The 24,454-nt window shown below is 41.7% G+C and overlaps 1 protein-coding gene across 1 annotated transcript; it reads left to right on the top strand.

The window, feature by feature from the left end:
• The first annotated feature begins 429 nt into the window (after positions 1-429).
• On the top strand, positions 430-22,585 carry LOC142095482 (uncharacterized). The gene is made up of 13 exons (XM_075178426.1): positions 430-994; positions 1,192-1,348; positions 1,488-1,679; positions 1,759-1,882; positions 1,998-2,095; positions 2,223-2,300; positions 2,841-4,079; positions 12,541-12,696; positions 12,820-13,011; positions 13,091-13,214; positions 13,330-13,427; positions 13,552-13,663; positions 20,889-22,585. The coding sequence occupies exons 2-13, from the start codon at positions 1,271-1,273 to the stop codon at positions 22,298-22,300; spliced, it is 3,903 nt and encodes a 1,300-aa protein (XP_075034527.1). The 5' UTR covers positions 430-994; positions 1,192-1,270; the 3' UTR covers positions 22,301-22,585.
• The last annotated feature ends 1,869 nt before the right edge of the window (positions 22,586-24,454 follow it).

Raw genomic sequence — 24,454 nt, 5'->3', positions numbered from 1 at the left:
TGTGGCGCTCGCAGTGAATGTCGGGGGTGACGTCATCACATCCGACATCCATTGCGTAGCGCAGCACAGAGGAGTCACCCGCGCGAACTATCAGCAGCAGTGAAAGATTATCCAGTATCTTATTGTTGTTACTCTGAATTTGGACTTTCTGCACCATGCAATTATGAACTAGCTGTGTTCTCTGTATGTATCTAATATAAATATTAAGAGATAATTGTATTTTTAATATTTTAAACCATTTTAAATGTGCAGTGCTGAGTAGGGTGAAATTATCACCCACTGTTACCCTCATCGGAGGCTGCTCCATGAGCCATTTTTCCCGCCACCCTATCTTTAAATCTCTGTAGATTTCTATTAGTCCTCCTGATGCTACCTATATCGGTGACCATTTCAAACTGGCCAATAAAAAAAATGATTAATGGGTGCAGAAAGAGAGGAAAAAAAAGTTTTTGGCATTTAATTCCCCGAACCCCACTAAGGGGCAGATGCAGGTAAGTTAAATTGTAGCTGGTAATGGGACTACTGCTTTAATCATGATTCTGCAACAGGTTTTCCAACTCTTACTAACTTCATTTCCAAGTAAGTTTAATATGTTAACTGTTTTCTATGGTTTTTTCGATGATCGGCTATCGTTAGTGTTAGTGTATTTTATCTGCGGCCCATACCAACTCGTCGTCTTCCAATGTGGCCCAGAGAAGCTAAAAGGTTGGACACCCCTGATGTATACCAATGCCACCACTTTGCCGGACCCAAGGTCTGGGTGTGTTGGAGAAGGACAAGCCCCCAAAAGAGAGAGCAGCAGGAGAGGTAGTGTTGTCAGGGGATAGCCAGGTTTCACTGATGGGAAGCAGTTTGAAGGCTCTAGAGATAAAGAGAACATGGATAGAGGCCAATTTCTTACAGACTGACCTGGCATTCCAGAGACCACAGGATAGAGGAAGAGAAGGAAGAGGAGAAATGTGGATGATGTTTATGGGGTTGCTGGACTGCAAGGGTGTGTATGATTTTCAGTGAGGGGCGAGACAGGGAGAGAGGGTTGGAATTGGACAAGAAACAGAACTAGCAGTTTTAGTGGCATTATTTCACATTATGTGCAATATAGTCAGGGATTGGGTTATTTAATTTTGGCACTGATAACATTTATTTACAAAATATAATTTTGTTGTTTACATTCCTTCTACTGCATTACAGGATCTTAACTGCTGATGTCTCCTCATGATCACCCTTCTCTATAAGATCCAGAGTTCACTCTTCGACTGATCGACTGAGGATGGACAAGGACAGGAAAGAGATGATTGAGAGGATATTAAATCTCACCCTGGAGACCATCTACCTGCTGATTGGAGAGGTGAGGGGTTCTGGGACTTTTACAGTGACATCATTCTTATCTCTATTCATAAAACAGGGACAATATTGGACAGGTGAGGGATTCTGGTAATGTCATTATTACTTTTCATAGTGATATTAGGGTCTCTCTCACTACACAGGATTACATTGTAGTAAAGAAGAATTCTGGTGAGCATGTGACACCCAGCAACAGTCCCTGTGTATCGGAAGGACTGAGCAGGACCCAGAGCCCCATCACGGAGCCTCCACCTCACTCACTGATACATGAGAGAAACAATGACCAGAGGATTCTAGAACTCACCAACAAGATCATTCAGCTGCTGACTGGAGAGGTGACTGCTGGGAATGGGACATTATACAGTAACACCAGGGGATGTGTCTGGGTGATGACTGTATCATTGTGTGTGTCAGGTTCCTATAAGGTGTCAGGATGTCACTGTCTATTTCTCCATGGAAGAGTGGGAGTATATAGAAGGACACAAGGGTCTGTACAAGGACGTGATGATGGAGAATCACCGGCGCCTCACATCACTGGGTTAGAGGAGACTTTCATGTATTGTAAAGAAGAGCACAGTTTTGAGGGCTACATATACAAATAACATTATAACCACATAAAAACAACATATTCAGTCACTGTGTGTTTCCTACAGGTGGACTCAGTAACAGAAATACCCCAGAGAGATGTCCCCGTTCTTTTTATTGCCGGGATTCTAGAGAGGAAAATCAAAATATTCCACAGGATTATCAGGTAAATGAAATTAAGAATCTACCATATTCCACTATAGGAGCTCTGAGGGAGCTATGTATGGGACTTCTTCTTTTTATTGCAATAATTAAATCAGATGCAATATTTTTATTTCGTTGTTGGTATTTAGAGTGAAGACCTGATAGATATTAAAGTAGAAGAGCGAGTGGGGACAGAAGAGACGTATGTGAGGGGTGATCAGCAGTGTAAGGAGGAAATCCCTACAGATATCAGCACAGGTCAGTAATAATACAGAAGTCACATATTTTCCTTGATCAGTCACTAAAACAATCTCTTATTCTACACCCTCCTCTGTCAGTACAGATTAATGAGGGATTGGGGTTGTCCTCGGCCATCAGTCCCTATCTGACACCTGTTCTTCTCCTCACATCATATCATTGTGTGTCCAGTCTCCTCCCCACACACTATCTGGTGGTTGTCATACACCTCAGTACAGGGGGCTTCAGTCTGATCTTCATTCACAGACCCCAGACTGTGATCCAGTCACTGACCAATGTGAAGAGGCCGTGTGGGACATTGTCCCTGATCTTCTGTGTGCACTGACTGTAATAATATCTGTGCATGTGATACTCAGCACTGATTATCTTTAGATGTGGTCTGGACTGAGCTGCACAATAACACTGTAACTGTGAATAGAGTCATATTTACATATTAATATATTAAATATGGAATCTACTCCTTTATAAACATTTTCTGTTTCTATACATGTACCATTGTAATGAAGTGATCAGAAATTGCATTTGACACAGTTCTTGTATGGAAATTGCTGCTTCATAAATTCTGGTCACTGCAATTTCCTCCACATTATATCTTCAACTTCTTAATTACATGTATTTATCCAGCAGATCAACTTAGCAGCGGGAATATCTTGGCGGGGCCTGCCATGATATCTGCAGATGGTGACATCACACAAGATTCTCCAGAAGAAAACCCCATTACCCCAGATAACCATCCAGTACCTCATGGTGCAGATATGTCATCTAATCATGGGGAATGTTCTACTAATAACTCAGATATTGTAACACATAATACGGCTCCTACAGGTGATAAAATATTTCCCTGTTCTGAGTGTGGGAGATGTTTTACAAAGAAAGCAAATCTTAATGTTCATCAGAGAATTCACAGAGGCGAGAAGCCATTTTCATGTTCTGAGTGTGGGAAATGTTTTACACACAAACCTAATCTTGTTGAACATATGAGAATTCACACAGGCGAGAAACCGTTTTCATGTTCTGAGTGCAGGAAATGTTTTGCAAGGAAAGCAGAACTTGTTACACATCAGAGATTTCATACAGGCCACAAGCCATTTCTATGTTCTGAATGTGGGAAATGTTTTACGCAGAAATCGGATCTCATCAGACATCACCAAATTCACATAGGTCAAAAGCCATATTCATGTTCTGAGTGTGGTAAACATTTTACACTGAAATCAGATCTTGTTAATCATCTGAGAATTCACACAGGTGAGAAGCCATTTTGTTGTTCTGAATGTGGGAAATGTTTTACCCAGAAATCCAATCTTGTCAAACATCAAAAACTTCACACAGATATAAAGACTTTAACACATACAGAAGATAGAAAATGTTTTTCACAGAAGTTAGATCGTTCTAAAGATCAGAGTTTTACAACAGGTCAGACGGTATTTTCATGTTCTGAATGTGGGAAATGTTTTACAATTAAGTCAAATCTAATGCGACATCAGATAATTCACACAGGTGAGAAGCCATTTCAATGTTCTGAGTGTGGACAATCTTTTACTTGGAAATCAAGTCTCTTTGATCATCAGAGAGTTCACACAGTTGAAAAGCAATTTCGGTGTTCTGAATGTCCAAAATGTTTTATAAATAAATCATCTCTTGTTAAACATCAGAGAATTCACACAGGTGAAAAGCCATTTTCATGTTCTGAATGTAGGAAATGTTTCACCCAGAAGTCTCATCTTCGTAGACATCAGTTAATTCACACTTAAGGATGTTGAAAATAAAGGTATTTTATCGAAAAAATACATTTTTTTAAACATAAATTATTTCCCTAACCTTAGAAACATAGAATTTGACGGCAACTAAGAACCACTTGGTCCATCTAGTCTGTCCATTGTTTAATTAACCTATGGTAACCTTAAACCTTATTTCATCCCTTATTCTTTATAAGGATATTCTTATGTCTATTCCAAGCATGTGTAAACTGCTCTACTGTATTAGCCTGTACCCCCTCTGATGGGAGGCTATTCCACTTATCCACTAACTTTTCTGTTAAGTAGTTTTTCCTCAAATTTCCTCTGAACCTACTTCCCCCCAGTGTCAGTACATGTCCTCGTGTTCTAATACTTCTCTTCCTTTGAAGAATGTTTCTCTCATGTACCTTGTTCAAACCCTTGATATATTTGAAAGTTTCTATCATGTCCCTCCTTTCCCTTCTCTGCTCCAAACTATACATATTAAGTTATTCTAGTCTTTCCAGGTAAGTGTTGTGCTGTAGGCCAAGCGCCATTTTAGTTGCCCCTCTTTGTACAGTCTCTAATGTATTTATATCCTTCTGGACATAAGGCCTCCAGAACTGAACACAGTATTCTAGGTGAGGCCGTACCAATGACCTATACACTGGTATTATTACTTCTTTCTTTCTGCTACTGATTCCTCTCCCTATATAACCAAGCATCTGACTTGCCTTCCTCAATGATTTGTTACATTGCTTATCTACCTATAAGTCATCTGAGATAGTGACTCCTAGATCTGTTTCCTCCTCAGTAGTTTCCATTAATACTATATTTAGCCTTTGGGTTTTTGAGACCCAAGTGCATGATTTTCCATTTTTTGGCATTAAACTAGTTGCCACTCTCTTGACCACTCCTCTAGTCTACCTAGACATCAGTTGTTTTACCCATCCTGGTGTATTTACCCCAGCGGTTCCCAAAGTGTGTGCCGCGGCTCCCAGGGCTGCCGCGACGCTGATACAGGGATGCCGTGGCCAGGAGGAGAAAAAAAAACAAAACTTACCAATTCGGCAGCGCCTGGGACCCAGCATCCTCCTCCCTCCTCACTTCTCACTGAATGTTGGGTGTGACGTCATCACACCCGACATTCAGTGACAAGCGGCAGGAGAGAGGAGGATGCTGGGCACTGCCGGATTGGTAAGACAGAAGAAGAAACAGAAGAAGGTTAAGTATGGTAAGTTATGAAACGGAGGGGAATGGTGATAGAAAACTGCAATGGAGGGCAAAAGAATGAAGAAGGGGGCAGAGCGAGTGGATGCAGGGGGCACAGAGTGAGTGGATGCAGGGGGCACAGAGTGTAGATGAAGGAGGGCACAGAGTGAGTGGATGCAGGGGGCACAGAGTGAGTGGATGCAGGGGGCACAGAGCGAGTGGATGCAGAGGGGCAGAGCGAGTGGATGCAGGGGGCACAGAGTGTAGATGAAGGAGGGCACAGAGTGAGTGGATGCAGGGGGCACAGAGTGAGTGGATGCAGGGGGCACAGAGTGTGTAGATGAAGGAGGGCACAGAGTGAGTGGATGCAGGGGGCACATAGTGTGTAGATGAAGGAGGGCACAGAGTGAGTGGATGCAGGGGGCACAGAGTGTGTAGATGAAGGAGGGCACAGAGTGAGTGGATGCAGGGGGCACAGAGCGAGTGGATGCAGGGGGCACAGAGCGAGTGGATGCAGAGGGGCAGAGCGAGTGGATGCAGGGGGCACAGAGCAAGTGGATGCAGGGGGCACAGAGCGAGTGGATGCAGGGGGCACAGAGTGTGTAGATGAAGGAGGGCACAGAGTGAGTGGATGCAGGGGGCACAGAGCGAGTGGATGCAGGGGGCACAGAGCGAGTGGATGCACGGGGCACAGAGTGTGTAGATGCAGAGAGGGCACAGAGCGAGTTAGTTGTAAATTATTCTTTGACAGAAATATAATTGAAAAAAAAATATAAAAATATTCTTTTCCGTTAGATTTATAGGTATTATTTTTGCATACAACTAAATAAGTATTTCTGTCCTGACTTAAATACTTATTAAGTTTTTTTGACCCAACTACTTATAAAACGGCACTGCTCAGTAATTATTGTGTAAGGGGTGCCTTGAAAAAATTATGGAGACTCTAAGGGTGCTGCAAACTGCAAAATTTTGGGAACCACTGCTATACCCTGTTACATATCTTTGTGTTATCTGCAAAAAGACATACTTTCCTTTCAATACCATTTGCAATGTCTCCAATTAAGATATTAAAAAGCACTGGTCCAATTACAGATCCTTAAAGTACTCCACTGGTGACCTTTCCCTCCTGTGAATGTTCTCCATTTACTATAACTCTCTGTTTTCTATCCTGCAACCAAGATCTTGACATGACTCTGTATTTATCTCATCTCAGGGCGTATTCTAGGTAAAATATTAGCTGTACCCAAATCCTATGTGATATTTGTGTATTCTTATTCTTCATTTAGTCATTGGTTATTTTCAATTTTTTAAGATACTATCTGCCTGGTCATTAACGTTCCCTGTAAGATGTTTATCATTAAATATTTGAAGTTAGTGGTATGTACTTCATGCATATTACAGTGTTTTGACTCTTGAATCTATGTCTTGAGATAGCTAATAAAATATGGTTTAAATAAAAAATATACTGTACTGGTGCGTTCCTGCTATCGCTCTAATCTTGTAATAGGACTCAAGACTCCATTGGCAACACTCCACGATCTGAGACACCTCTCACTATGGAGACGGAGCAGAGCTGTACTCCACACCACAGGACAGCCAGTCCTTAAGTCACTTACCTCTGGTTACTTCTTGAGACACTGACTCAAGATTCTGCTACCATGTTACACCAAGGTGTTTGATCCTGGCTTGGTCATTGTTGAATATTGCCCAGTAAGCTGTTATATCAAGTCCTGGACAATTCAGTGAACATGGGGAGAGGTCCAGAAAGCACAGAGAGGTAACACCGTGACCTGGCAGAAAGTACCACTTGTCAAATACATTCCTTGTGGCAGTATTAATGCCTAGGTGAGATTACCAACACACAAGTCACATACCTGCTCTGTATTTGCTGCTGGCTTCTCTGTGTGCTCTGTGTAACACAGAACTTCTCCTGTTTTCCATTTATATAACTCTAAGATTAACTATTCACCTTATTGAAACTCTGCTATAAGCCTTTGTACATATACAACTTCCCCACAAGAAGGAGCTATCATTCCAGTCATTCATTGTTCTCTACTGCCTGAAATAATTAAACATAAAGCTGGGTACACACTACAAGTTTTTCATCCAATAATTGGACAAATCAGCCGACATCCGACTGTTTGGTCAGATATTGTGTAGTGTGTATACTTACACAATGATCTAAAGTCGCCCCAAAGTGCCGATCATCGTGTCGTTTGGTTGGTCGTACTGTTTAACTTTTGCCGACCAATCATCTTCCAATCCTGCAGTGTGTATGAATTCACCCGACTATCGGCCAATAATGTATCTCAGAGTGAAAGGTCTCAGTCTGCCTGCTGCTGATCTTGTCATGATCCACGGTCTCTGTCAGCTGTCTGCAGCTGTTTATCTTTAGAGAAGAGACTGATATCCATGGTAAGAGCTGCTCCCCCCCCCTCTCTCCCCCTGCACATGTAGTCTTAACCCTCTGTGTGCTGGCTGGAACACATAAGATTAGTGCAGCATGAGAAGATTAGAGCAGCGGCCGCCCGTTCCTGGGGTTAAACTTCAGCTGTCGGAGATAAAGCTGTCACACAGAATTTATGGCCAGTTTACAGTTCGGCACTTAACACAGTGCTGTGACAAGACAGGCTGCCCAATACAATTGCTGGGCTGAACATCTCTCAATGAGTTAAGACCTGAGCTGTCACTTGCCTTTTATGGACTACCTTACAGCCGATAATTTTGACAGATGAAGAGCAGAGATCTGATGATAATCGTGTATAGTGTGTACACGTCAATCGGTATGCTGATCGGGATTATTTTTTTAAAAAAAAAAACTTTATTTATAACAGCAGGTAGATATAAAGCACAACAGTACATGTCATTGACAGTAAACGAGTATCAAGAATACAAAATATAAAAACTCTGGTAAACAATATAAAAGACGTAGAAAAGCAATAAAAAACATATAAATATAGGTTTCCCATCATGATACATTCCAGGGGGAAGCTGGGAGTTAAAGATCTGCATGGTGATTATAGGAGTAGGGAATTTTCCCAAAACCAGAGGTGGATCATGTAATGTTGTAGATATAAAATGAGTGGAGCAAACTGCTGAATTTTTTTATTTTTTATTGGGGATAAAGGGGGGGGGGGTACAGGAAGGAGGAGGTAGGGACAAAAAAGAAGGAAGAGCATATAGAGCTTATAATTGGCCAGGCATAGAACTTTTGTTAAAGCTGTACCAAGGATCCCACACCTTGTGGAACGTGGGAACTGTGTCATGGAGGAGACTAGTCACATATTCCATGGATGCAGTGTGCCAAGTTCTCTTTATAACACCCTCTCTAGAAGGTTGTGAGACCTTTTTCCACTCACTAGCTACTTGTAACTTAGCTGCATTATATATCTGTCGGACTAGCTTATCCGATGCCTTAGTGATGCCTTTGATGGGTTTGTACAGTAGCACCGAAAGTGGATTTTTAGGCACATTGATTGAGGTAACCTGACGAACCAGTGAAATTACATCATCCCAAAATCTGAACACTAGAGGGCACTCCCACCAAATATGGAGTAAAGAACCCACCGCTCCGCAATTACGCCAACAAAGATCTGAGGTGTGGGGGAAGATAGAATGTAATCTCTCAGGAACCATGTACCATCTGGTATAAATCTTGTATGAATTTTCCCGAATGGCTGTATTAATAGAAGACCTTGAAATCCTCTCACGGATGAGCGACCATCCCTCCTCGTCCAGTGTTACCCCAAGATCCTGTTCCCATGCCTGCTCAAATGGTTCCCTGGGAGGAGATGAGGAAGACACTAGAGAACTGTACATGATCGATATATAGCCGCAGCGACCCGGACTGTAGATGCAATGTGATCTGGATTTTTTTAATTTATTCTATCGTTGGTATATCGTTAATCGTTTACTTTTCTGTAGTGTGTACCCAGCTTAAGTACTTGCTATATTCTCCTGAGATTGATTGGTTAGCTTCTTATCTAGCTTTACTCTGTTCTGTGAGACTTAATTGTGCAGAATGCGATTATTAAAATTAGAGAAGGAGGGTGGAGTTTTCTGAAAAAAAAAAAACAGTTGATTTTTTTTCACCCTCTCGGAGAGATCAGGGGGTAAATGTATCAAGCTGAGAGTTTTCCGGGGGGGTTGAAAAAACACTCAGGGCTAGATTTACTAAGCTGCGGGTTTGAAAAAGTGGGAGTGTTGCCTATAGCAACCAATCAGATTCTAGCTGTCATTTTGTAGAAAGTACTAAATAAATGAAAGATAGAATCTGATTGGTTGCTATAGGCAACATCCCCACTTTTTCAAACCCGCAGCTTAGTAAATCTAGCCGTCAGATTCTAGCTATCATATATTTAGTACAGTCTACAAAATGATAGCTAGAATCTGATTGGTTGCTATAGGCAACATCTCCACTTTTTAAACCCGCCTGAAAACTTTCAGCTTGATACATTTACCCCCAGGTCTCATACTTATAATGGAGCACTGTTTGCACCATCATTTTCTACACAAAAACCCCACATTGTATAAAGACAGTGGGCATTAATTCCTTTTATTTTATCCTTTCTCCACAATATCCTGCAGTTGTTTAGCCAGACGTCTTTTGAGTTGGAAATTTGAGGAATGAGAGTTGGTAAATTCACCAACTCCCCCATCCACCCTAAAAAAATATATCTATGCCCCTGTCTGTATCCAACTCCATGAGTATACACAGGCATAAGAGATGCACTCACCTTTAATGTGAATTAAAGCAGCCCTTAAACTGTATACAGATTTGACATCTACCATTGCCTCTTTAATAATAATAATAAAAAAAAACATTAAAAGGAACCATGGTGCAATAGCTTCTTAAATTCTGTACTTAAATAAAGAAATTTACTCCCAATCAATGTGTTCATTTATAATGTAAGATAAGAATACAGCTGTGAGATTACTAAACCAGCTCTTATGCTAATCCAATAATGACCACTGCAGGAGCCTGCATGTCACAGTGATACTATTCCCATAGTTGTATCAACCAATCACCGAACTGTAACTGCTCATAGTGCAGGATAGCGGCGGCCATTTTGTTGTGGTCCGAATCTTCTCCAGAGAGGACTAAAATGATGAAACTCAGACTCTCACTGTCCTTATCAACATCTGTCTCCCATTATTTCTCTGGGTAAATAAAACTGGGAAATCTCCTACACACCAGACCCCCAGAAATATCTCTCTGTCACCTACCCGTAAACACTGAGGTTATACAATAGAGCGGTGACATTTTGCCGTGGTCCAGTGCTGTAGCTATGAACTGTTCTTCTCAGGTCAGTGATTACAGATACATGACTACAAATCCCATAATCCCCTTTTTCTTTATATTTCCTGTTATAGGTCAGGTGGGTTGCATCTGTGTTACTGAGCTGAGTGTCTGCTGGAAGAGGTAATAACTGATACATTACATTAATATTATCAATATTATTATTACTGAACTGTGTGTAATAATTGTGATAATATTATATTATTATTGTTACTGAGCTGAATGACTCTTGCAAAAGGTAACAGCTCTAATATATTATTATTGTTAATATTATTATTATTGTTGCTACTGGGATAAATGTTATTATTTGCTATGAGTGTTATGATGACTTTAAGAAAGGGATATTTAAATAAAATGAATATAAGCTTTGGTTTACCGGCCCTTAATTCTATTGGCTAGACTACGACATATCGCCCAACTGTGCTGCTGTTCCCAACAGCCGGCACGTTGTCCCAATTCCCAGGAATTTGGGCATTATGTACCTGCTCACCATGGTGTACTGTTTATTCTGCTGAAGAGGAAGTCTAAGGTTGGGAGGTACCTATCTCTCCTTCCCAATGCCGCCATGTCTAGGTGCTCTATCGCATCAATGCTTTTCATGTTGCTCCTCTTATAGTGAAGTCCATCCGCACATTATCACCAATGGCAGCCAAGAGAGTTTATAACAGTCCTTTTGTGATGTCAGAACCCATTTCAGGTCACTTACCTAAATTGTAAAACCCTAATATAATATCTAAACAAAGTAGAATTTACTGGTTGATAACTCATTTCTTATTACAAACAGAAATAAAGATTCTGATAAAAGAAAAGTAAAGATACACTCTGGACAGTCCAAGCACACGAGCTAACTAGTAAAACCAGCAATTTTCATCTCTTAACTTCAGCAAAGTCTTAGTGGCAAACTCTCCTTTGTCCTGATATCCGTGCCCAGGGTCTGCTGCCACTGGAAACCTGTGCTTAAGACCAAGAAAATACCAAAAACACAGCCTTATATGTCATTTAAAAGTTAATACCACAAACGGCTAAAACCAAATATAATGTACATGATATAGCTGTATAATGAAAACTAAAATCAATTATTGTCCAAAAAAAAAACCCTAGATCAAAGTCTAAATTATGGATTTGATTCTAACATTTTTTTGGATTTAGTTTGTGTCTTGTTTACCTCTTTTTCCTTTTTTTTTTACTATTTTTTTGTATATTGCTGTGTAGTACTGTCTGCAGACATATTACAATTTTCATACTTTATGATATGTGTGTATTTATGCATTATAATTGGTTTTAGCCGTTTGCGGTATTAACTTTTAAATGTATTTATATTAATGTTTACTACATATAAATTAATTTATCCTTATCTCCTTTTTAATTCGTTTCTTTTTGGGCGCTGGGGAGTGTATCTTTTTACTATCTGTATTTTCTTGAGAGGATTAGGGAACTCCTCTCTATCTCCCCATTATTTTGGCAGCCTTTTACACACATATGGGGAGCGCTGGTATCCTTTAGTTTTTGTTTGTGGTACTGTGATAGGAAGCCACCTTTGCAATAAGATGGTTCATGAAATTTCATCCCTGCTGGATATTCCACGGTCAACTGTAAGTGGTATTATTAGAAAGTGGAAGCGTTTAGGAACAACAGCAACTCAGCCACGAAGTGGAAGACAACGTAAAATCACAGAGCGGGGTCAACGACTGCTAAGGCGCATGGTGTGTAAAGGTCTCCAACACTCTGTTCATTCCATAGCTGAAGAGTTCCGAACTTCTACTGGCATTAATGGAAGCACAAAAAATGCACTTTAGAGATATATGTAGGGGACAAGTCCCAATCGTCCTTAGCAGTGAAAGGGTTAAAAGTTTTTGACTTTATTTTGTTTCATTGGTCATTAAATCATCACCTTGTGTGCAACATTTTCAGTGGTTGGGTTATTTATGTCTCACTGAACCAAATATTTATAGGATACAGTCTTCTTTTTAACAATCATTTCAGTACATTGCAGGGTCTTCTGTGCTGATATCAGCTTTCTCCAGAAGATTCCGAGACTGCTTCTTGACTGATCCACTGAGTATGGACAAGGACAGGAACGAGATCACTGAGCGGATATTAAACCTCACCCTGGAGATCATCTACCTGCTGACTGGAGAGGTGAGGGATTCTGGAATTCATAGTGACATTACTTGTATCTCTCTTAAATAGGGGAATATAGAATATGGAGGGATTTTGGTAATGTATATAATGATGTTTATCAGTGTCTCTCCCAATACACAGGACTGCACAGTAGCGAAGAAAACATTTGGTAAGCGTGTAAAACCCAGCAGCCATCCCCATGTATCAGGAGGATTGAGCAGGACCCAGAGCCCCATCACGGTGCTTCCACCTCACTCACTGATACATGAGAGAAACAATGACCAGAGGATTTTAGAACTCACCAACAAGATCATTCAGCTGCTGACTGGAGAGGTGACTGCTGGGAATGGGACATTATACAGTAACACCAGGGGATGTGTCTGGGTGATGACTGTATCATTGTGTGTGTCAGGTTCCTATAAGGTGTCAGGATGTCACTGTCTATTTCTCCATGGAGGAGTGGGAGTATTTAGAAGGACACAAGGGTCTGTACAAGGACGTGATGATGGAGAATCACCAGAATGTCACATCACTGGGTAAGAGGCGACTTAATCTATTTTAAAAGAGAGAATAGGTTTGAGGGCCACCTAGATACACAGATCATCTTAGCAGATATAAACAATGTATTCAGTCACTGTGTGTTTCCTACAGATGGATCCAGTAACAGAAATACCCCAGAGAGAAGTCCTCATCCTCGTTATTCACAGGATAATACAGATGAAAATCACAGTATCCCACAGGACTATCAGGTAGATGTAATTGAGGATCTCCCCTAATATCAACATTCCAAAGCACTGTGTGATCTGTAGAGGATCTGTGTCAATCTTATAGACTGACATTCTTCTGTGATTTTGATGTTTTGTTTTTGTTTAGGGAGAAGATCTGACTGATAATAAAGTAGAAGATCTAGAGGTAGAAGAAGAGACGTATGTGAGGGGTGATCAGCAGTGTAAGGAGGAGGAAATCCCTACAGATATCAGCACAGGTGAGTAATACACACTAAATACAATAAATAGTCACACATTCTCCTTGTTCAGTCACTACAACAGTATTTTATTCTACACCCTCCTCTGTCTGTACAAACTGATAAGGAAAAAGTATCTGCCCAGTGGGAGAATCAGGAGCCATCAGCCCCTATTAGACTCCTGTTCTCCTCCACACATCATATCATTGTGTTACCAGCCCAGAGCTCTGACCAGTCTCCTCCACACACTCTCTCTGGTGTTTCCTTGACATCTTATACATATTAATGTCCTACATAGTTGCCAACCAGACTTCCCTTAGCTGAGCTCTTCAGGGGACCCATTGTCTATGGGAGTGGACAAGGAGGACCGATGACAGTCCCTAGACCCTAGGACCCTCCTTGCTGGGGTCACACCACCATGGACACCGCACCATCCATAAAAGTAACCCTGTAACACCTGTCTCCTAGTTGTACAGCTCTGACTAGAGGTTGGGCCTCCTGTTGGGCTAGTCAAGATTCAAAATTGGCTGACTGGTTATTTGGGTGCATGCCGAAAGCCAGGTAACATTGATTTGGTTACTGCCTTGCTAGCAGCGGAGTGAAGGAGCAGCACTATGGGACTGGTGACTATGGCTGCTCTGTGATAGGGTTGTAGGTTTTCAATATGGTGCAGTGATCCCCTTGAAATACGGTCTCGGTAAAGTACTTTATTCTTTCAGTGTGTTGTGCTATACAGTGAAAGTAAATTTGCTTTCTACCAGCCCAGCAAGAAGGGTGGCGGCAGGTCAGAGGATGTGGTGGATGCCGGGTCCCATCTGAATGGTGTCTGAGTTAGGATCTACAAGCAGTGGAACTTCAGCTGACACTTGCTGGAGCTCTTAGCAGTTTTGGGCCCGAAGGTCGCAGAAGGTGATAGCGCCTGTGTCATGAAGTCATCCTAAAAGGACTAGTAAAGCTGTAACTTACACTGTCCATTACCAGGGTGAGAGGGCAGGACCCTGTCCGGTATATCGGGATGTGCCCATGTTTAACAAGGTGAACAACACCAGGGCGTTGAGGAGATATAGTGTCCCCAGTGTGACCCAGCTTAACAAGTTTAGCCCTTGAGGCATATCATGCTCTAGTTCCTGCAACATGGGGTATTTCAGAGAGATCTGGAGAGCGCTTCTGGCAAGGTTCACAGTCACTCCATGGACAATTACTGGGTAATATTCAGGAGTTCCATGAGTGGCTTATGGATTTTAAGCTCAAAACTCCAGAGCTAGCAGTCAGGCAGGCAGATGAATATGTGGCTCATCAGACTAGATGGAGAGGCTCTGCTGGCCTGAACAATAGATCAGTGCAGAGTTTCATCCAAGGACTGGAGACTCTGCCATCAGGAACAGCCAACATCGACCCTGACGTACTCTGGATATCTCCATAGCCCATCCAAGGATCAAAACCCAAAAGCTGCCAGACCATCACTGATGCTTGCGATGGCAACAGCCTGGACCCCTGCAGAGCAACTGCCCAAGGATCAGGGCACCTTTTCCAGTAGTCAGAACCCCTCCCTTCACCATGGCATGTTGCCAGGATAACCCACACTTATTCACAGAAGAGCTCCACTATGCTGATGAACACGAGTCAGAGAAAGTGGTATACCAGGTGGGAGTGGTTGCAGGTGTGGGTCAAGCTGCACCTAAGAATATGCGAGGACAGGCGACCAATTAGTGGTAACCAGGAAGTACCTGGCGCAGCTGATTGCATTAGCCCACTATATCCATGCAGCAGGCCACATTAGCAGAACAAGTGCCTATTCGCAGTGCATTGTCTTCTGGCCTGGCATCACCCAGGACGTAAAGCTCTACCAGGAATTCTGCAACCTGTACAATCATCTTGGGGTCCCCCTGCCTAAAGTAAGTAATTATCGGTATTTAGGGGCCGTATCGGGAAAAGGTTCATCCTTACCCTAGTGGACTTTGCCACATGTTGCTACAAAGCCGTGGCTCAGGCATCCATAGATGCCAAGCATGTAACACAGGCTTTAATGGACATTTGGAGGGGTGGAAGCAGTTTGCTGACCGCTATTAGATGACCCAGAAATCTATCCCTTGCCCAGCTTGCTATTTGTTATGACTCTTCCTATTTTGTATTTGGTCTGCAGTACCACAGATGCTCCTATTTTGAACTATGGACATTGCATTTTACCTGCAGGAGTTAATCTCCATTACCTGCTTTATCACCTGCACCCTTTACACCGACTTTATTTTCCCGCTCCAAACCTTGTACCTTGCTGGATATTGGTTGTTGTTGTTGTTTCCTTGGAATTGTGCGTTGTTTTGTTGCTGTGCCTTATACAGCCTACTGCCAGTGTTCTCCAGCCATTAGCCAAAGCTAATGGACAATCTGCCTGTCTGTGTTTTGTTTCCCTGTGTCCTTGGACCTGTCTGTTACTATTATTCAGTTTACAATTTGGTTACTACATTTATAAATCTTCTGTTTCCCTGCTTTATATTATTTATATCCTGTCATATCGTGATTGTTTTGTATCCTGTAATCCTGCACAAGACTATATATTTTTTTTTTTTGCCAGACTACTATCTTCAATACAATCTTCCTGGGACTCCATTATTTCTTTCTACTGTGTGTATTCACAAAGAATAAACCTGCTATTTTTCACCTACACCTGACTCCTAAACAATCATTTAATCACACAGTAAATTGTAACACTATCGAAGGCAAAGCGAGACATAGGGGTTGAATTGGTGCAAAAATTGACCATTACCCAGGCCAGGCAGATGGATGAGGTGTTGGAGGAACAGCGGCTCAATTCACCAGCAGAACTATGAGCGCTTATCTGGTGGCGCACACCAAGGTACCCCGCATGGTCAAGAAGGAGGTCGATAAGACGCTGGTATTGGGGGCAGCCACTGAAGAGCAAGTGTGGTGTGGCAGGATGGACTTACTCCACAACCCTGTCTTTCTCTCACCAGTCTATCTCTGGTTTTACCAATTCGTCTTGTCTTGTCCGTAATCCGCGGTTACTGACCACTCCTCCTGGTGTTATTCAGCCATCAGACACTCACCGACTGTAAGTGCCAACTGTGCACCAATTGTGGGAAAGTCGTCGATGCCGCAAGCTGGTTCCTTCACCACCACCTGGAAGCACTTAATTCTGGGTGTTTTATACAGAAACTCTTTGCTGGTGGCAGTGGCTGGTTCCTCCTGACTGCTTTCTTTGGATCAGAACTGCAGGGTAACAGGCGGAGCACAGTTTTCAACACAGGACACTTAGAGAATGGATTTGAGTGTTAGGCCTTATCTGTAGGCCACAAGTGTACAACATGTAATATGTATGCGTCACTGCACACACATATTTGCAGGTGAGCACTTCAGCCCGCGGTCCCTTTAACAAATCCAGGCTGATTTTAAACGGTACCGACTTATACACCTTACTAGGGAGACGCAGCAGAGATCTGCTTTCATCACTCTGTTTAGGGTGGTTAAAATCACAATCATTCCCTTACAAATGAACAGTGCCCCTGGTAACCTTCCAGTTAATGATGGCCAAAGTCTAAGCCATCCTGAATTGGTGTTGGACCATCTCCCTCACTTCCCAACCAAAAACAGTTGCAGACTTTCTTTGGGACCGCCGGTTACTATAGGAAGTTAATACTCCAGTACAGCTCCATCGCTAAGAATTATACCCAAGAGATGACATGTCCCTGTAGTCTGCAAGTAGCCTTGTTGCAAGCTCCAATCCTGGCCGCTCCTGACCAATAGCTAGTGAGGCGGTGCTAAGCCAGGTGGCAGAAGATGATCAGTGACCCAGTGGCATACTTCTCCCGGACCTACTGGACTTGCTTATTCCACCTTTGAGAAGAGTGCATAGTATGAGCAATCAAAAAACTACAGCCATATCTGTATGGTACCTGTGAGGTGGCTGATCTGCTTGTAATGAAATAAATTATGGTACAAATATATGTTGGATAAAATAATGTTGATGTATAAAATCTGTATGGTCAAATGATATTCTGTATTCTGTTCAATGGGTTAAAATCTTTTTAGTATGTTATACCCCACAATAGGGCATCTATTCATAGGATGTTAAAATAGTCAGCAGCTGTCAAGCTATATAGAGAGAAGAGTGTAAGAGGTCACATGTGCCCTTTGACCTGCTTAGGCATAGAAATCTATGTACTATGATGAGGTTGTGGAGAATATATATATATATATATATATATATATATATATATATATATAACCAACTTTGTCCTTATGAGGTATATTCTTTAGTATGTGAAGTGATTAGTGACGTATGTAAGAGGGGTGGTGTTACTTCTATATAACCTGTGTCTCACATGGAGAAGATTGCCCTGTTTCATGATGAATACAGGCCATTGCATATGCAATTTGTAAGAATAAAGATAACCTTTGCTTTTTCAAATACTTATATTTTTTTTTTAAATCATTTATGCGTCAACAATGCTCAGCTACACCGTAACGCTGGAGACAATGGACATTTGCTCCAGTGGACCTTGGCTTTACATTGTTACATTTCTCCTAAAAACCGCAGTAATAGCGGAAATGCCAATGAACTATCCCTGCAAGAGGAAATGGACACCCCACCATGAGCCACACCTGGCCTGGCCATTATCAATTGCCTGGTAGAGGGTCAACTGCACTCAAGATGGATTTAAGAATGGGAGAAATGTGTCAACCCCTCTTGCCAGTATATGTCATATGTGTTTTTGTGCTATGCATAGTTCTTAAAATTAGCTAGTTGGGTTTATTAGGTACCACTGTGTCCGTACCAAGTCCCTTGAAAAAGCTACCATGGCTTCGAAGGGTAACCAGCTAAACCATGCCACACAGACTATTAGCATCAACTGCTAGCATTACACCTTATTGGACTTTCTGCATTAGCAGTCACTCTTACCAGGATTGGCAGTCGGTGTGGGGCATGATTTTAACCAAAAAGACTATAAGGGGATAATTTAGGAGGCTGCTCTAGATTGCCTGATACCAGTGTATTCATGCTTCTTGGAACCCTAGTATTCAACATCATTGCTTACCAAACTTCCCGTAGCCGAACACTGCAGATGGCTCACTGCCTAGGTGAGGGAAAAGGGAGGACCGATGACCGCTCCTTTGATAAGCAGGTGCCAATCCAAAGGATCGTTGCTATCTTGCGTCCTCCTTGGTGAGGCCACACCACTGTGGGAACCATATAGATCACAAAAGGGGGCCTTTTCCAGTCTTCTAAAAGGACAGGACTGACTAAGAGGTTTACGGCTTCTGTTGGACTAGTAAGGATCAGTGACGAGGAAACTTGCATGTGATTTCGAGACTCTGCTAACTTTCTCCTGCTCTGCATGGTAAAAGAGCTAAAAAACCCATCATCCTGACAGTCACCAGCTAAGAGATGTGGCCACTCTCCTTCCACACCTTTCTAGTACTGGGTAGGACCCCTGAACAACATGACATTTTTGTGACATGGATCCAACAAGGTGCTGGAAACTTTTTCTTGGACATTCTGGACCATGTTGACATGATAGCATCGCGCAGTTGCTGCAGATTTGTCGGCCACACATTCATCCTGCGAATCTCCTGTTTTATCGTGTCCCAAAATGGCTCTGTTGGTTTGATATCTGGTGACTGTGGATTACATCGGACTACTTATTGTCATATTCGTGGAGCCAGCTTGAGATGATGTGTACTCTATGACATTATGCTTGTGGAAGTAGCCATGAGAAAATGGTTAGAATGTGACCATAAAGTTATGCACATGGTCAGCGACAATACTCAGTCAGGCTGCAGCATTTAAACAATGCACAATAAGTATTCAGTGTTACGAGTTTGTTCAGTGCCAGCCCGCCACGACTCGCCAGCCATGTTCCAGCCGTCATTATGATGACTGGGATGCCACTTCCTCTGACGTCGTCCCGACCTTCTCCTAGGCAACGGTTGGACGCCAGGTAGTTGTAGCGCCGCGTCCCGGCGTTTGACAGTGCCGGGCACGTGCGCAGCTGGGGCATATTCTTCATTAGCCCTTAGCGGCTTGTTCAATTAATTATTTAGGATGCCGTTGGTTTTAGGATTTGACCCTAGGCTGCCATTGGTCCATTCTTTTATTTATGGCAAGGAGGGCTTAGCCTCCCTGTCGGTTATAGCGTTTTCTACCTGTTTGGTTGCTGACCTGCTCATTTGTCTCCTGACTTTTGATTAACCCCCTGTTGTGACCCTTGCCTGAACTTGGAATTTGCCTGTAGCCCTGATCTCTGCCTGAATACTGGATTTTGCTGTTTTGCTTGTGACCCTGACCCTTACTACTCTGCTTGCTTCGGACCCCATGATCCCGGCCCGCTTCTGACCACCCACTTCATTATCTTGGCTACCGTCTCCTGTTCTATCTGCGCTACGACCGCCATTGATAAACTTTTACTACACCAAGCTTAAGACCTGGGGGCATCCGAGTACCTGTAAGCACATTCAGCTCTACGGAAAAGGCGGATGCTATAGGTGAAGACCTCAATACCTATTGTTCTAAAAGTTTATCTCTGTAGCCGTTAGCCGTAACATTAAGGGGCCTAATGTGTGCAAAGAAAACCCAATGTAGCCTCAGTTTCTTTTCTTAGGAGTGGAACCTGCTGTGGTCTACTGCTGCTGTAGCCCATCCACTTCAAGGTTTGAGGGGCTATGCATTTAGATGCTCCTCTCCATACCACTGGTGTAGCACATGGTTATATGGGTTAGTGTCACCTTTCTGTCCGCTTGAACCAGTCTGGTTATTCTCCTCTAACCTCTCTCATTAATAAGTAGTTTTTGCCCACAGAACTGCCAATCACTGTATGTTTTTTGTTTTGTGCACCAATCTGTAACTCTAGAGACTGTTGTGAGTGAAAATTCTAAGACATCAGCAGTTTCTGAGATATTCAAACACCTCATCTGGCACCAATGATCTCTCTATGGTCAAAGTCACTTGGATGAAATTTCTTACCCATTCTAGTGAGTGGCCTGAGCAACGCAACAACTGAACTTCTTGACAATGTCTGCATGCTTTTAGGCGTTGAGTTACTATTTGCATTAAAGAGCAGGTGTACCTAATAAAGGCGCCATATAGTGTGTATTTTAGACGTTTAAGATTGTTCAGAGATTTCAGTAGACACCCTTTAGGAATGTAAATTTATGTTTTTTAATTCCTGGGCACTGCAATATTCTCCATATTAAATAGTCAACTTCTTAATTATGTTTATATATCTGACAGATCAACTAAACAGCAGAAATACATCACCGGTGCCTCGCAGTTCATCTCCAGATTGTGACATCACACGAGATTTTCCAGGAGAAAACTTCATGACCCCTAATATACCTTCAGTACCTCATAGTGTAAATATATCATCTGATCCATCTCATCATGAAGAATGGTCTCCTGATAACTCTGATATTGTTATACAAGGTGCAGCTCATGCAAGTGAAAAACATTTCCCATGTTCTGAGTGCGAGAAATGTTTTATAAAGAAAGGAAATCTTATTGTACATCAGAGAATTCACAGAGGTGAGAAACCATTTTCTTGTTCTGAGTGTGAGAAAAGTTTTACACAGAGATCAGATCTTATTAGACATCATAGAACGCACACAGGTGAAAAGGCATTTAGATGTGCTAAGTGTGGGAAATGTTTTACTCAAAAATCAGCTGTTATCAGACACCAGAGAACTCACACTGGTGAGAAGCCATTTACATGTTCCAAGTGTAAGAAATGCTTTACTCAGAAATCAGATCTGATTAGACATCAGAGAACTCACACAGGTGAGAATCCATTCACATGCTCGAAATGTGGGAAATGTTTTACAAAGAAAGCAAATCTTATTGAGCATCAAAGCATTCACACTGTGGAAAAATCATTTTCATGTTCTGAGTGTGAGATATGTTTTACAGAGGCAGCAGATCTGGTTAGACATCAGAACCTTCACACAAGTGAAAATAAATTTATACATACTGTTTATGGGAAAAGTTGTACACCGAAATCAGATCTTACTAGACATCAGAGTTTTCAAACACGTAACAAGTTATTTTCATGTTCTGAATGTGGGAAATCTTTTACCGTGAAATCTAATCTAATTCAGCATCAGAGAATTCACACAGGTGAGAAGCCTTTTCCATGTTCTGAGTGTGGACAATGTTTTACTTGGAAATCATGTCTTGTGGACCACAAGAGAGTTCACACAGATGACACCCAATTTCGATGTTCTGAATGTCTAAAATGTTTTAAAAATAAATCAAATCTTCTTCAACATCAGAGAGTTCACACTGGTTGGAAGCCATTTTCATGCTCTGAGTGTGAGAAATGTTTTGCAAAGAAAGCAGTTCTTATTGAACATCAGAAAATTCACACAGGTGAGAAGCCATTTCCTTGTTCTGAGTGCGGACGATGTTTTACATGGAAATCAAGTCTCTTTTATCATCAGAGAATTCATACAGGTGAAAAGCCATTTCCATGTTCTGATTGTGGGAAATGTTTTACCCATAAAACAAATCTCATTCCACATCAGAGAACTCACACAGGGGAGAAACCATTTTCATGTTCTGAGTGTGGGAAATGTTTTACACAGAAATCAATTCTTATTGCACATCAGAAAATTCACAGTAGTGAAAAGCCATTTTCATGTTCAGAGTGATGAAAGGTTTTACATGTAAATCATATCTTGTTGAACATCTGAGGTCACACCTCTGCTAAGTCATTTCTACATGCTGAATTTTTAAACAGAGTCGGTCTTCTACAACATAAAATTCAAACACATCAGTAGCCATTTCTATGCTTTCAGTTTGGGAAATGTTTTAGACAGACGTCACATCTTGTTAGACATCAGTTAATTCACACATGTGAAATGTGTTTAGTGTGTTTGTGAGAAATATTTTATCAAAAGAACAAATCTCATTAAATAAAATTTCTATATCTCCCACGATGAGTCAGTTTGTATTGTATTTCATGCTTATTCATCTATAATGTAATGACTGTATTGTATGTTGTTTTTAATTAAAAAAAACCTGGTGAAGGAATGGAAAGTGATTGCAGCTGGTCCATAATCAAGTTTCCAAAGCCCTGCATAATCTTATTTAAACAGTTCCTGAGTGTTCCTTTCGTTTTTGTGAGTCTGTTCCTGTACTTTGCTTGATAAGCCTGTAATCACAGTATAAATCCATATATTACTATTTGAACAATCATTCTCCTGGTGACCTCCTGCACTCAGCCGGATCATGGCCTTTCTGGGTCCTGCCCACCATAGAGACTCAGAGCTTCACTCCCTATCACAGGACAGGTAGTCCGAGTAATCCACCTACCTCTGTCTCTTGAGACACTCACTCCAGAACCTGCTACCAACTTACATTAAAGTGCTTGAGCCTGTTCATTATTCGTTATCACCCTATAAACTGCTGTTTTATGTGAGGTCTATTTCCATTTTTACAATCATGAAATAGTGATACTAAGAAGGAATAACAACAGACATAGAAGGCATAATTTAAAGATTTAGCATAGAATAAGTATCCTTCCTGCGGTCCTATAGGAAAGGGGGAAGGGATGGGGGTTGCAGCCCGATTCTCTTGGGAATACCCACTAAAATTCCCAAAATTACAATAAATAGAACAGAAATTCGGAATAAGGCGCAATTGGGAAGGTAATGAGATAAACGGGTTTTCTGAGTATCACAAAATGTGTTGCATCAATGATAACATGTATAAAATTAAAATAAAAATAAAAATAAAATAAAATAAATGTAGCAAATTGTCCACAGTCACAATATAAAATAGAATAAATAAGATCCCAGTATACAATCTTTTTAGGTCATCTGAATGTAATTCCAAATGATCCCTCGATATGCTCCCATCTGTTCCTCCCAGGGTCCACCATATAGTTCACATATATACGGAAGACAAGAAGAAACAAGGGTATCCTTATAGTGTAGTATTCAAATATAGAGTTAAATTGTGCAAATAATAATCAAATGCACTTACATTTGACAAAAGTGACAATCCACATAAAGGTATCTTTCATAAACGATAAGACTCCTGCTAACACTCTAACGTCACGATCCTATATCCATACAGTCTTCCGAGTTCAGTTTTTTCAATGCCCAAACGGAAGGTAAAAGAAGAAGAAAAAGTCCCCAAATGGTGTAGTATTTCAATAAAAGATGCGTTTAATAAAAAAACAACAAAATCTACACTTACATTCTGTAGGAATAACGGTGCACATAAGGGTGTCTTTCAGCGCAGGGGACCCCTGACGAAGTCTGAGTGACGAAACGCGTAGGGTTCCAATGAGGGTTGAGATTGGTTACCGGGACAACAGAACCCGGAAGTTGTGATAGAGATACGGGAATTGAACTCAATGTTGACCCCAGTGCTGTAAGGCAGAAGTGCTAACCATTACACCACTGTGCTGCCCATCTGAGGCTTATGTACTGCTGCTTGACCATGGAAGCACTTATGCGGACGTTGCTTTCAGATGCAGTTTGGAACTCAACAGTGATTGTTGCATCTGTGGACAGATTTTTCCCAGCTACACACTTCAGCACCTCCCGTTACTGTTCTGTGAGCTTGTGTGGTCTACCGATGAGTTGTTCTTGCTCCTAGATGTTTCCTATTCACAAAACTGTTCTGACAGTTGACCAGGGCAGCTCTAGCAGGAGAGAAATTTGACAATCTGATTTTTTGGAAAGGTGGCATCCTATGACAGTGCCGTGTTGAAATTCACTGAGCTCTTCAGTATGACCCCTTCTGCTGTTTCTCTATGGAGTTTGCATGGCTGTATTCTTGATTTTATACACCTG

This window comes from Mixophyes fleayi, chromosome 6 (assembly GCF_038048845.1).
Source record: "Mixophyes fleayi isolate aMixFle1 chromosome 6, aMixFle1.hap1, whole genome shotgun sequence".
Taxonomy (NCBI): domain Eukaryota; kingdom Metazoa; phylum Chordata; class Amphibia; order Anura; family Limnodynastidae; genus Mixophyes; species Mixophyes fleayi.
The sequence above is the reverse complement of the archived record's forward strand: the minus strand, read 5'-3'. Positions and strand labels throughout refer to the sequence as shown.

What these genes read in the sequence shown, in the direction of transcription:
- LOC142095482 (XM_075178426.1), top strand. Translation starts at nt 1,271, where the DNA reads ATGGACAAGGACAGGAAAGAGATGATTGAGAGGATATTAAATCTCACC. An exon ending in TGAGGGGTGATCAGCAGTGT is followed by an intron (nt 2,301 to 2,840) that starts AAGGAGGAAATC and finishes GTAATGAAGTGA; the next exon opens with TCAGAAATTGCATTTGACAC. An exon ending in CCCTACAGATATCAGCACAG is followed by an intron (nt 13,664 to 20,888) that starts GTGAGTAATACA and finishes TATATCTGACAG; the next exon opens with ATCAACTAAACAGCAGAAAT.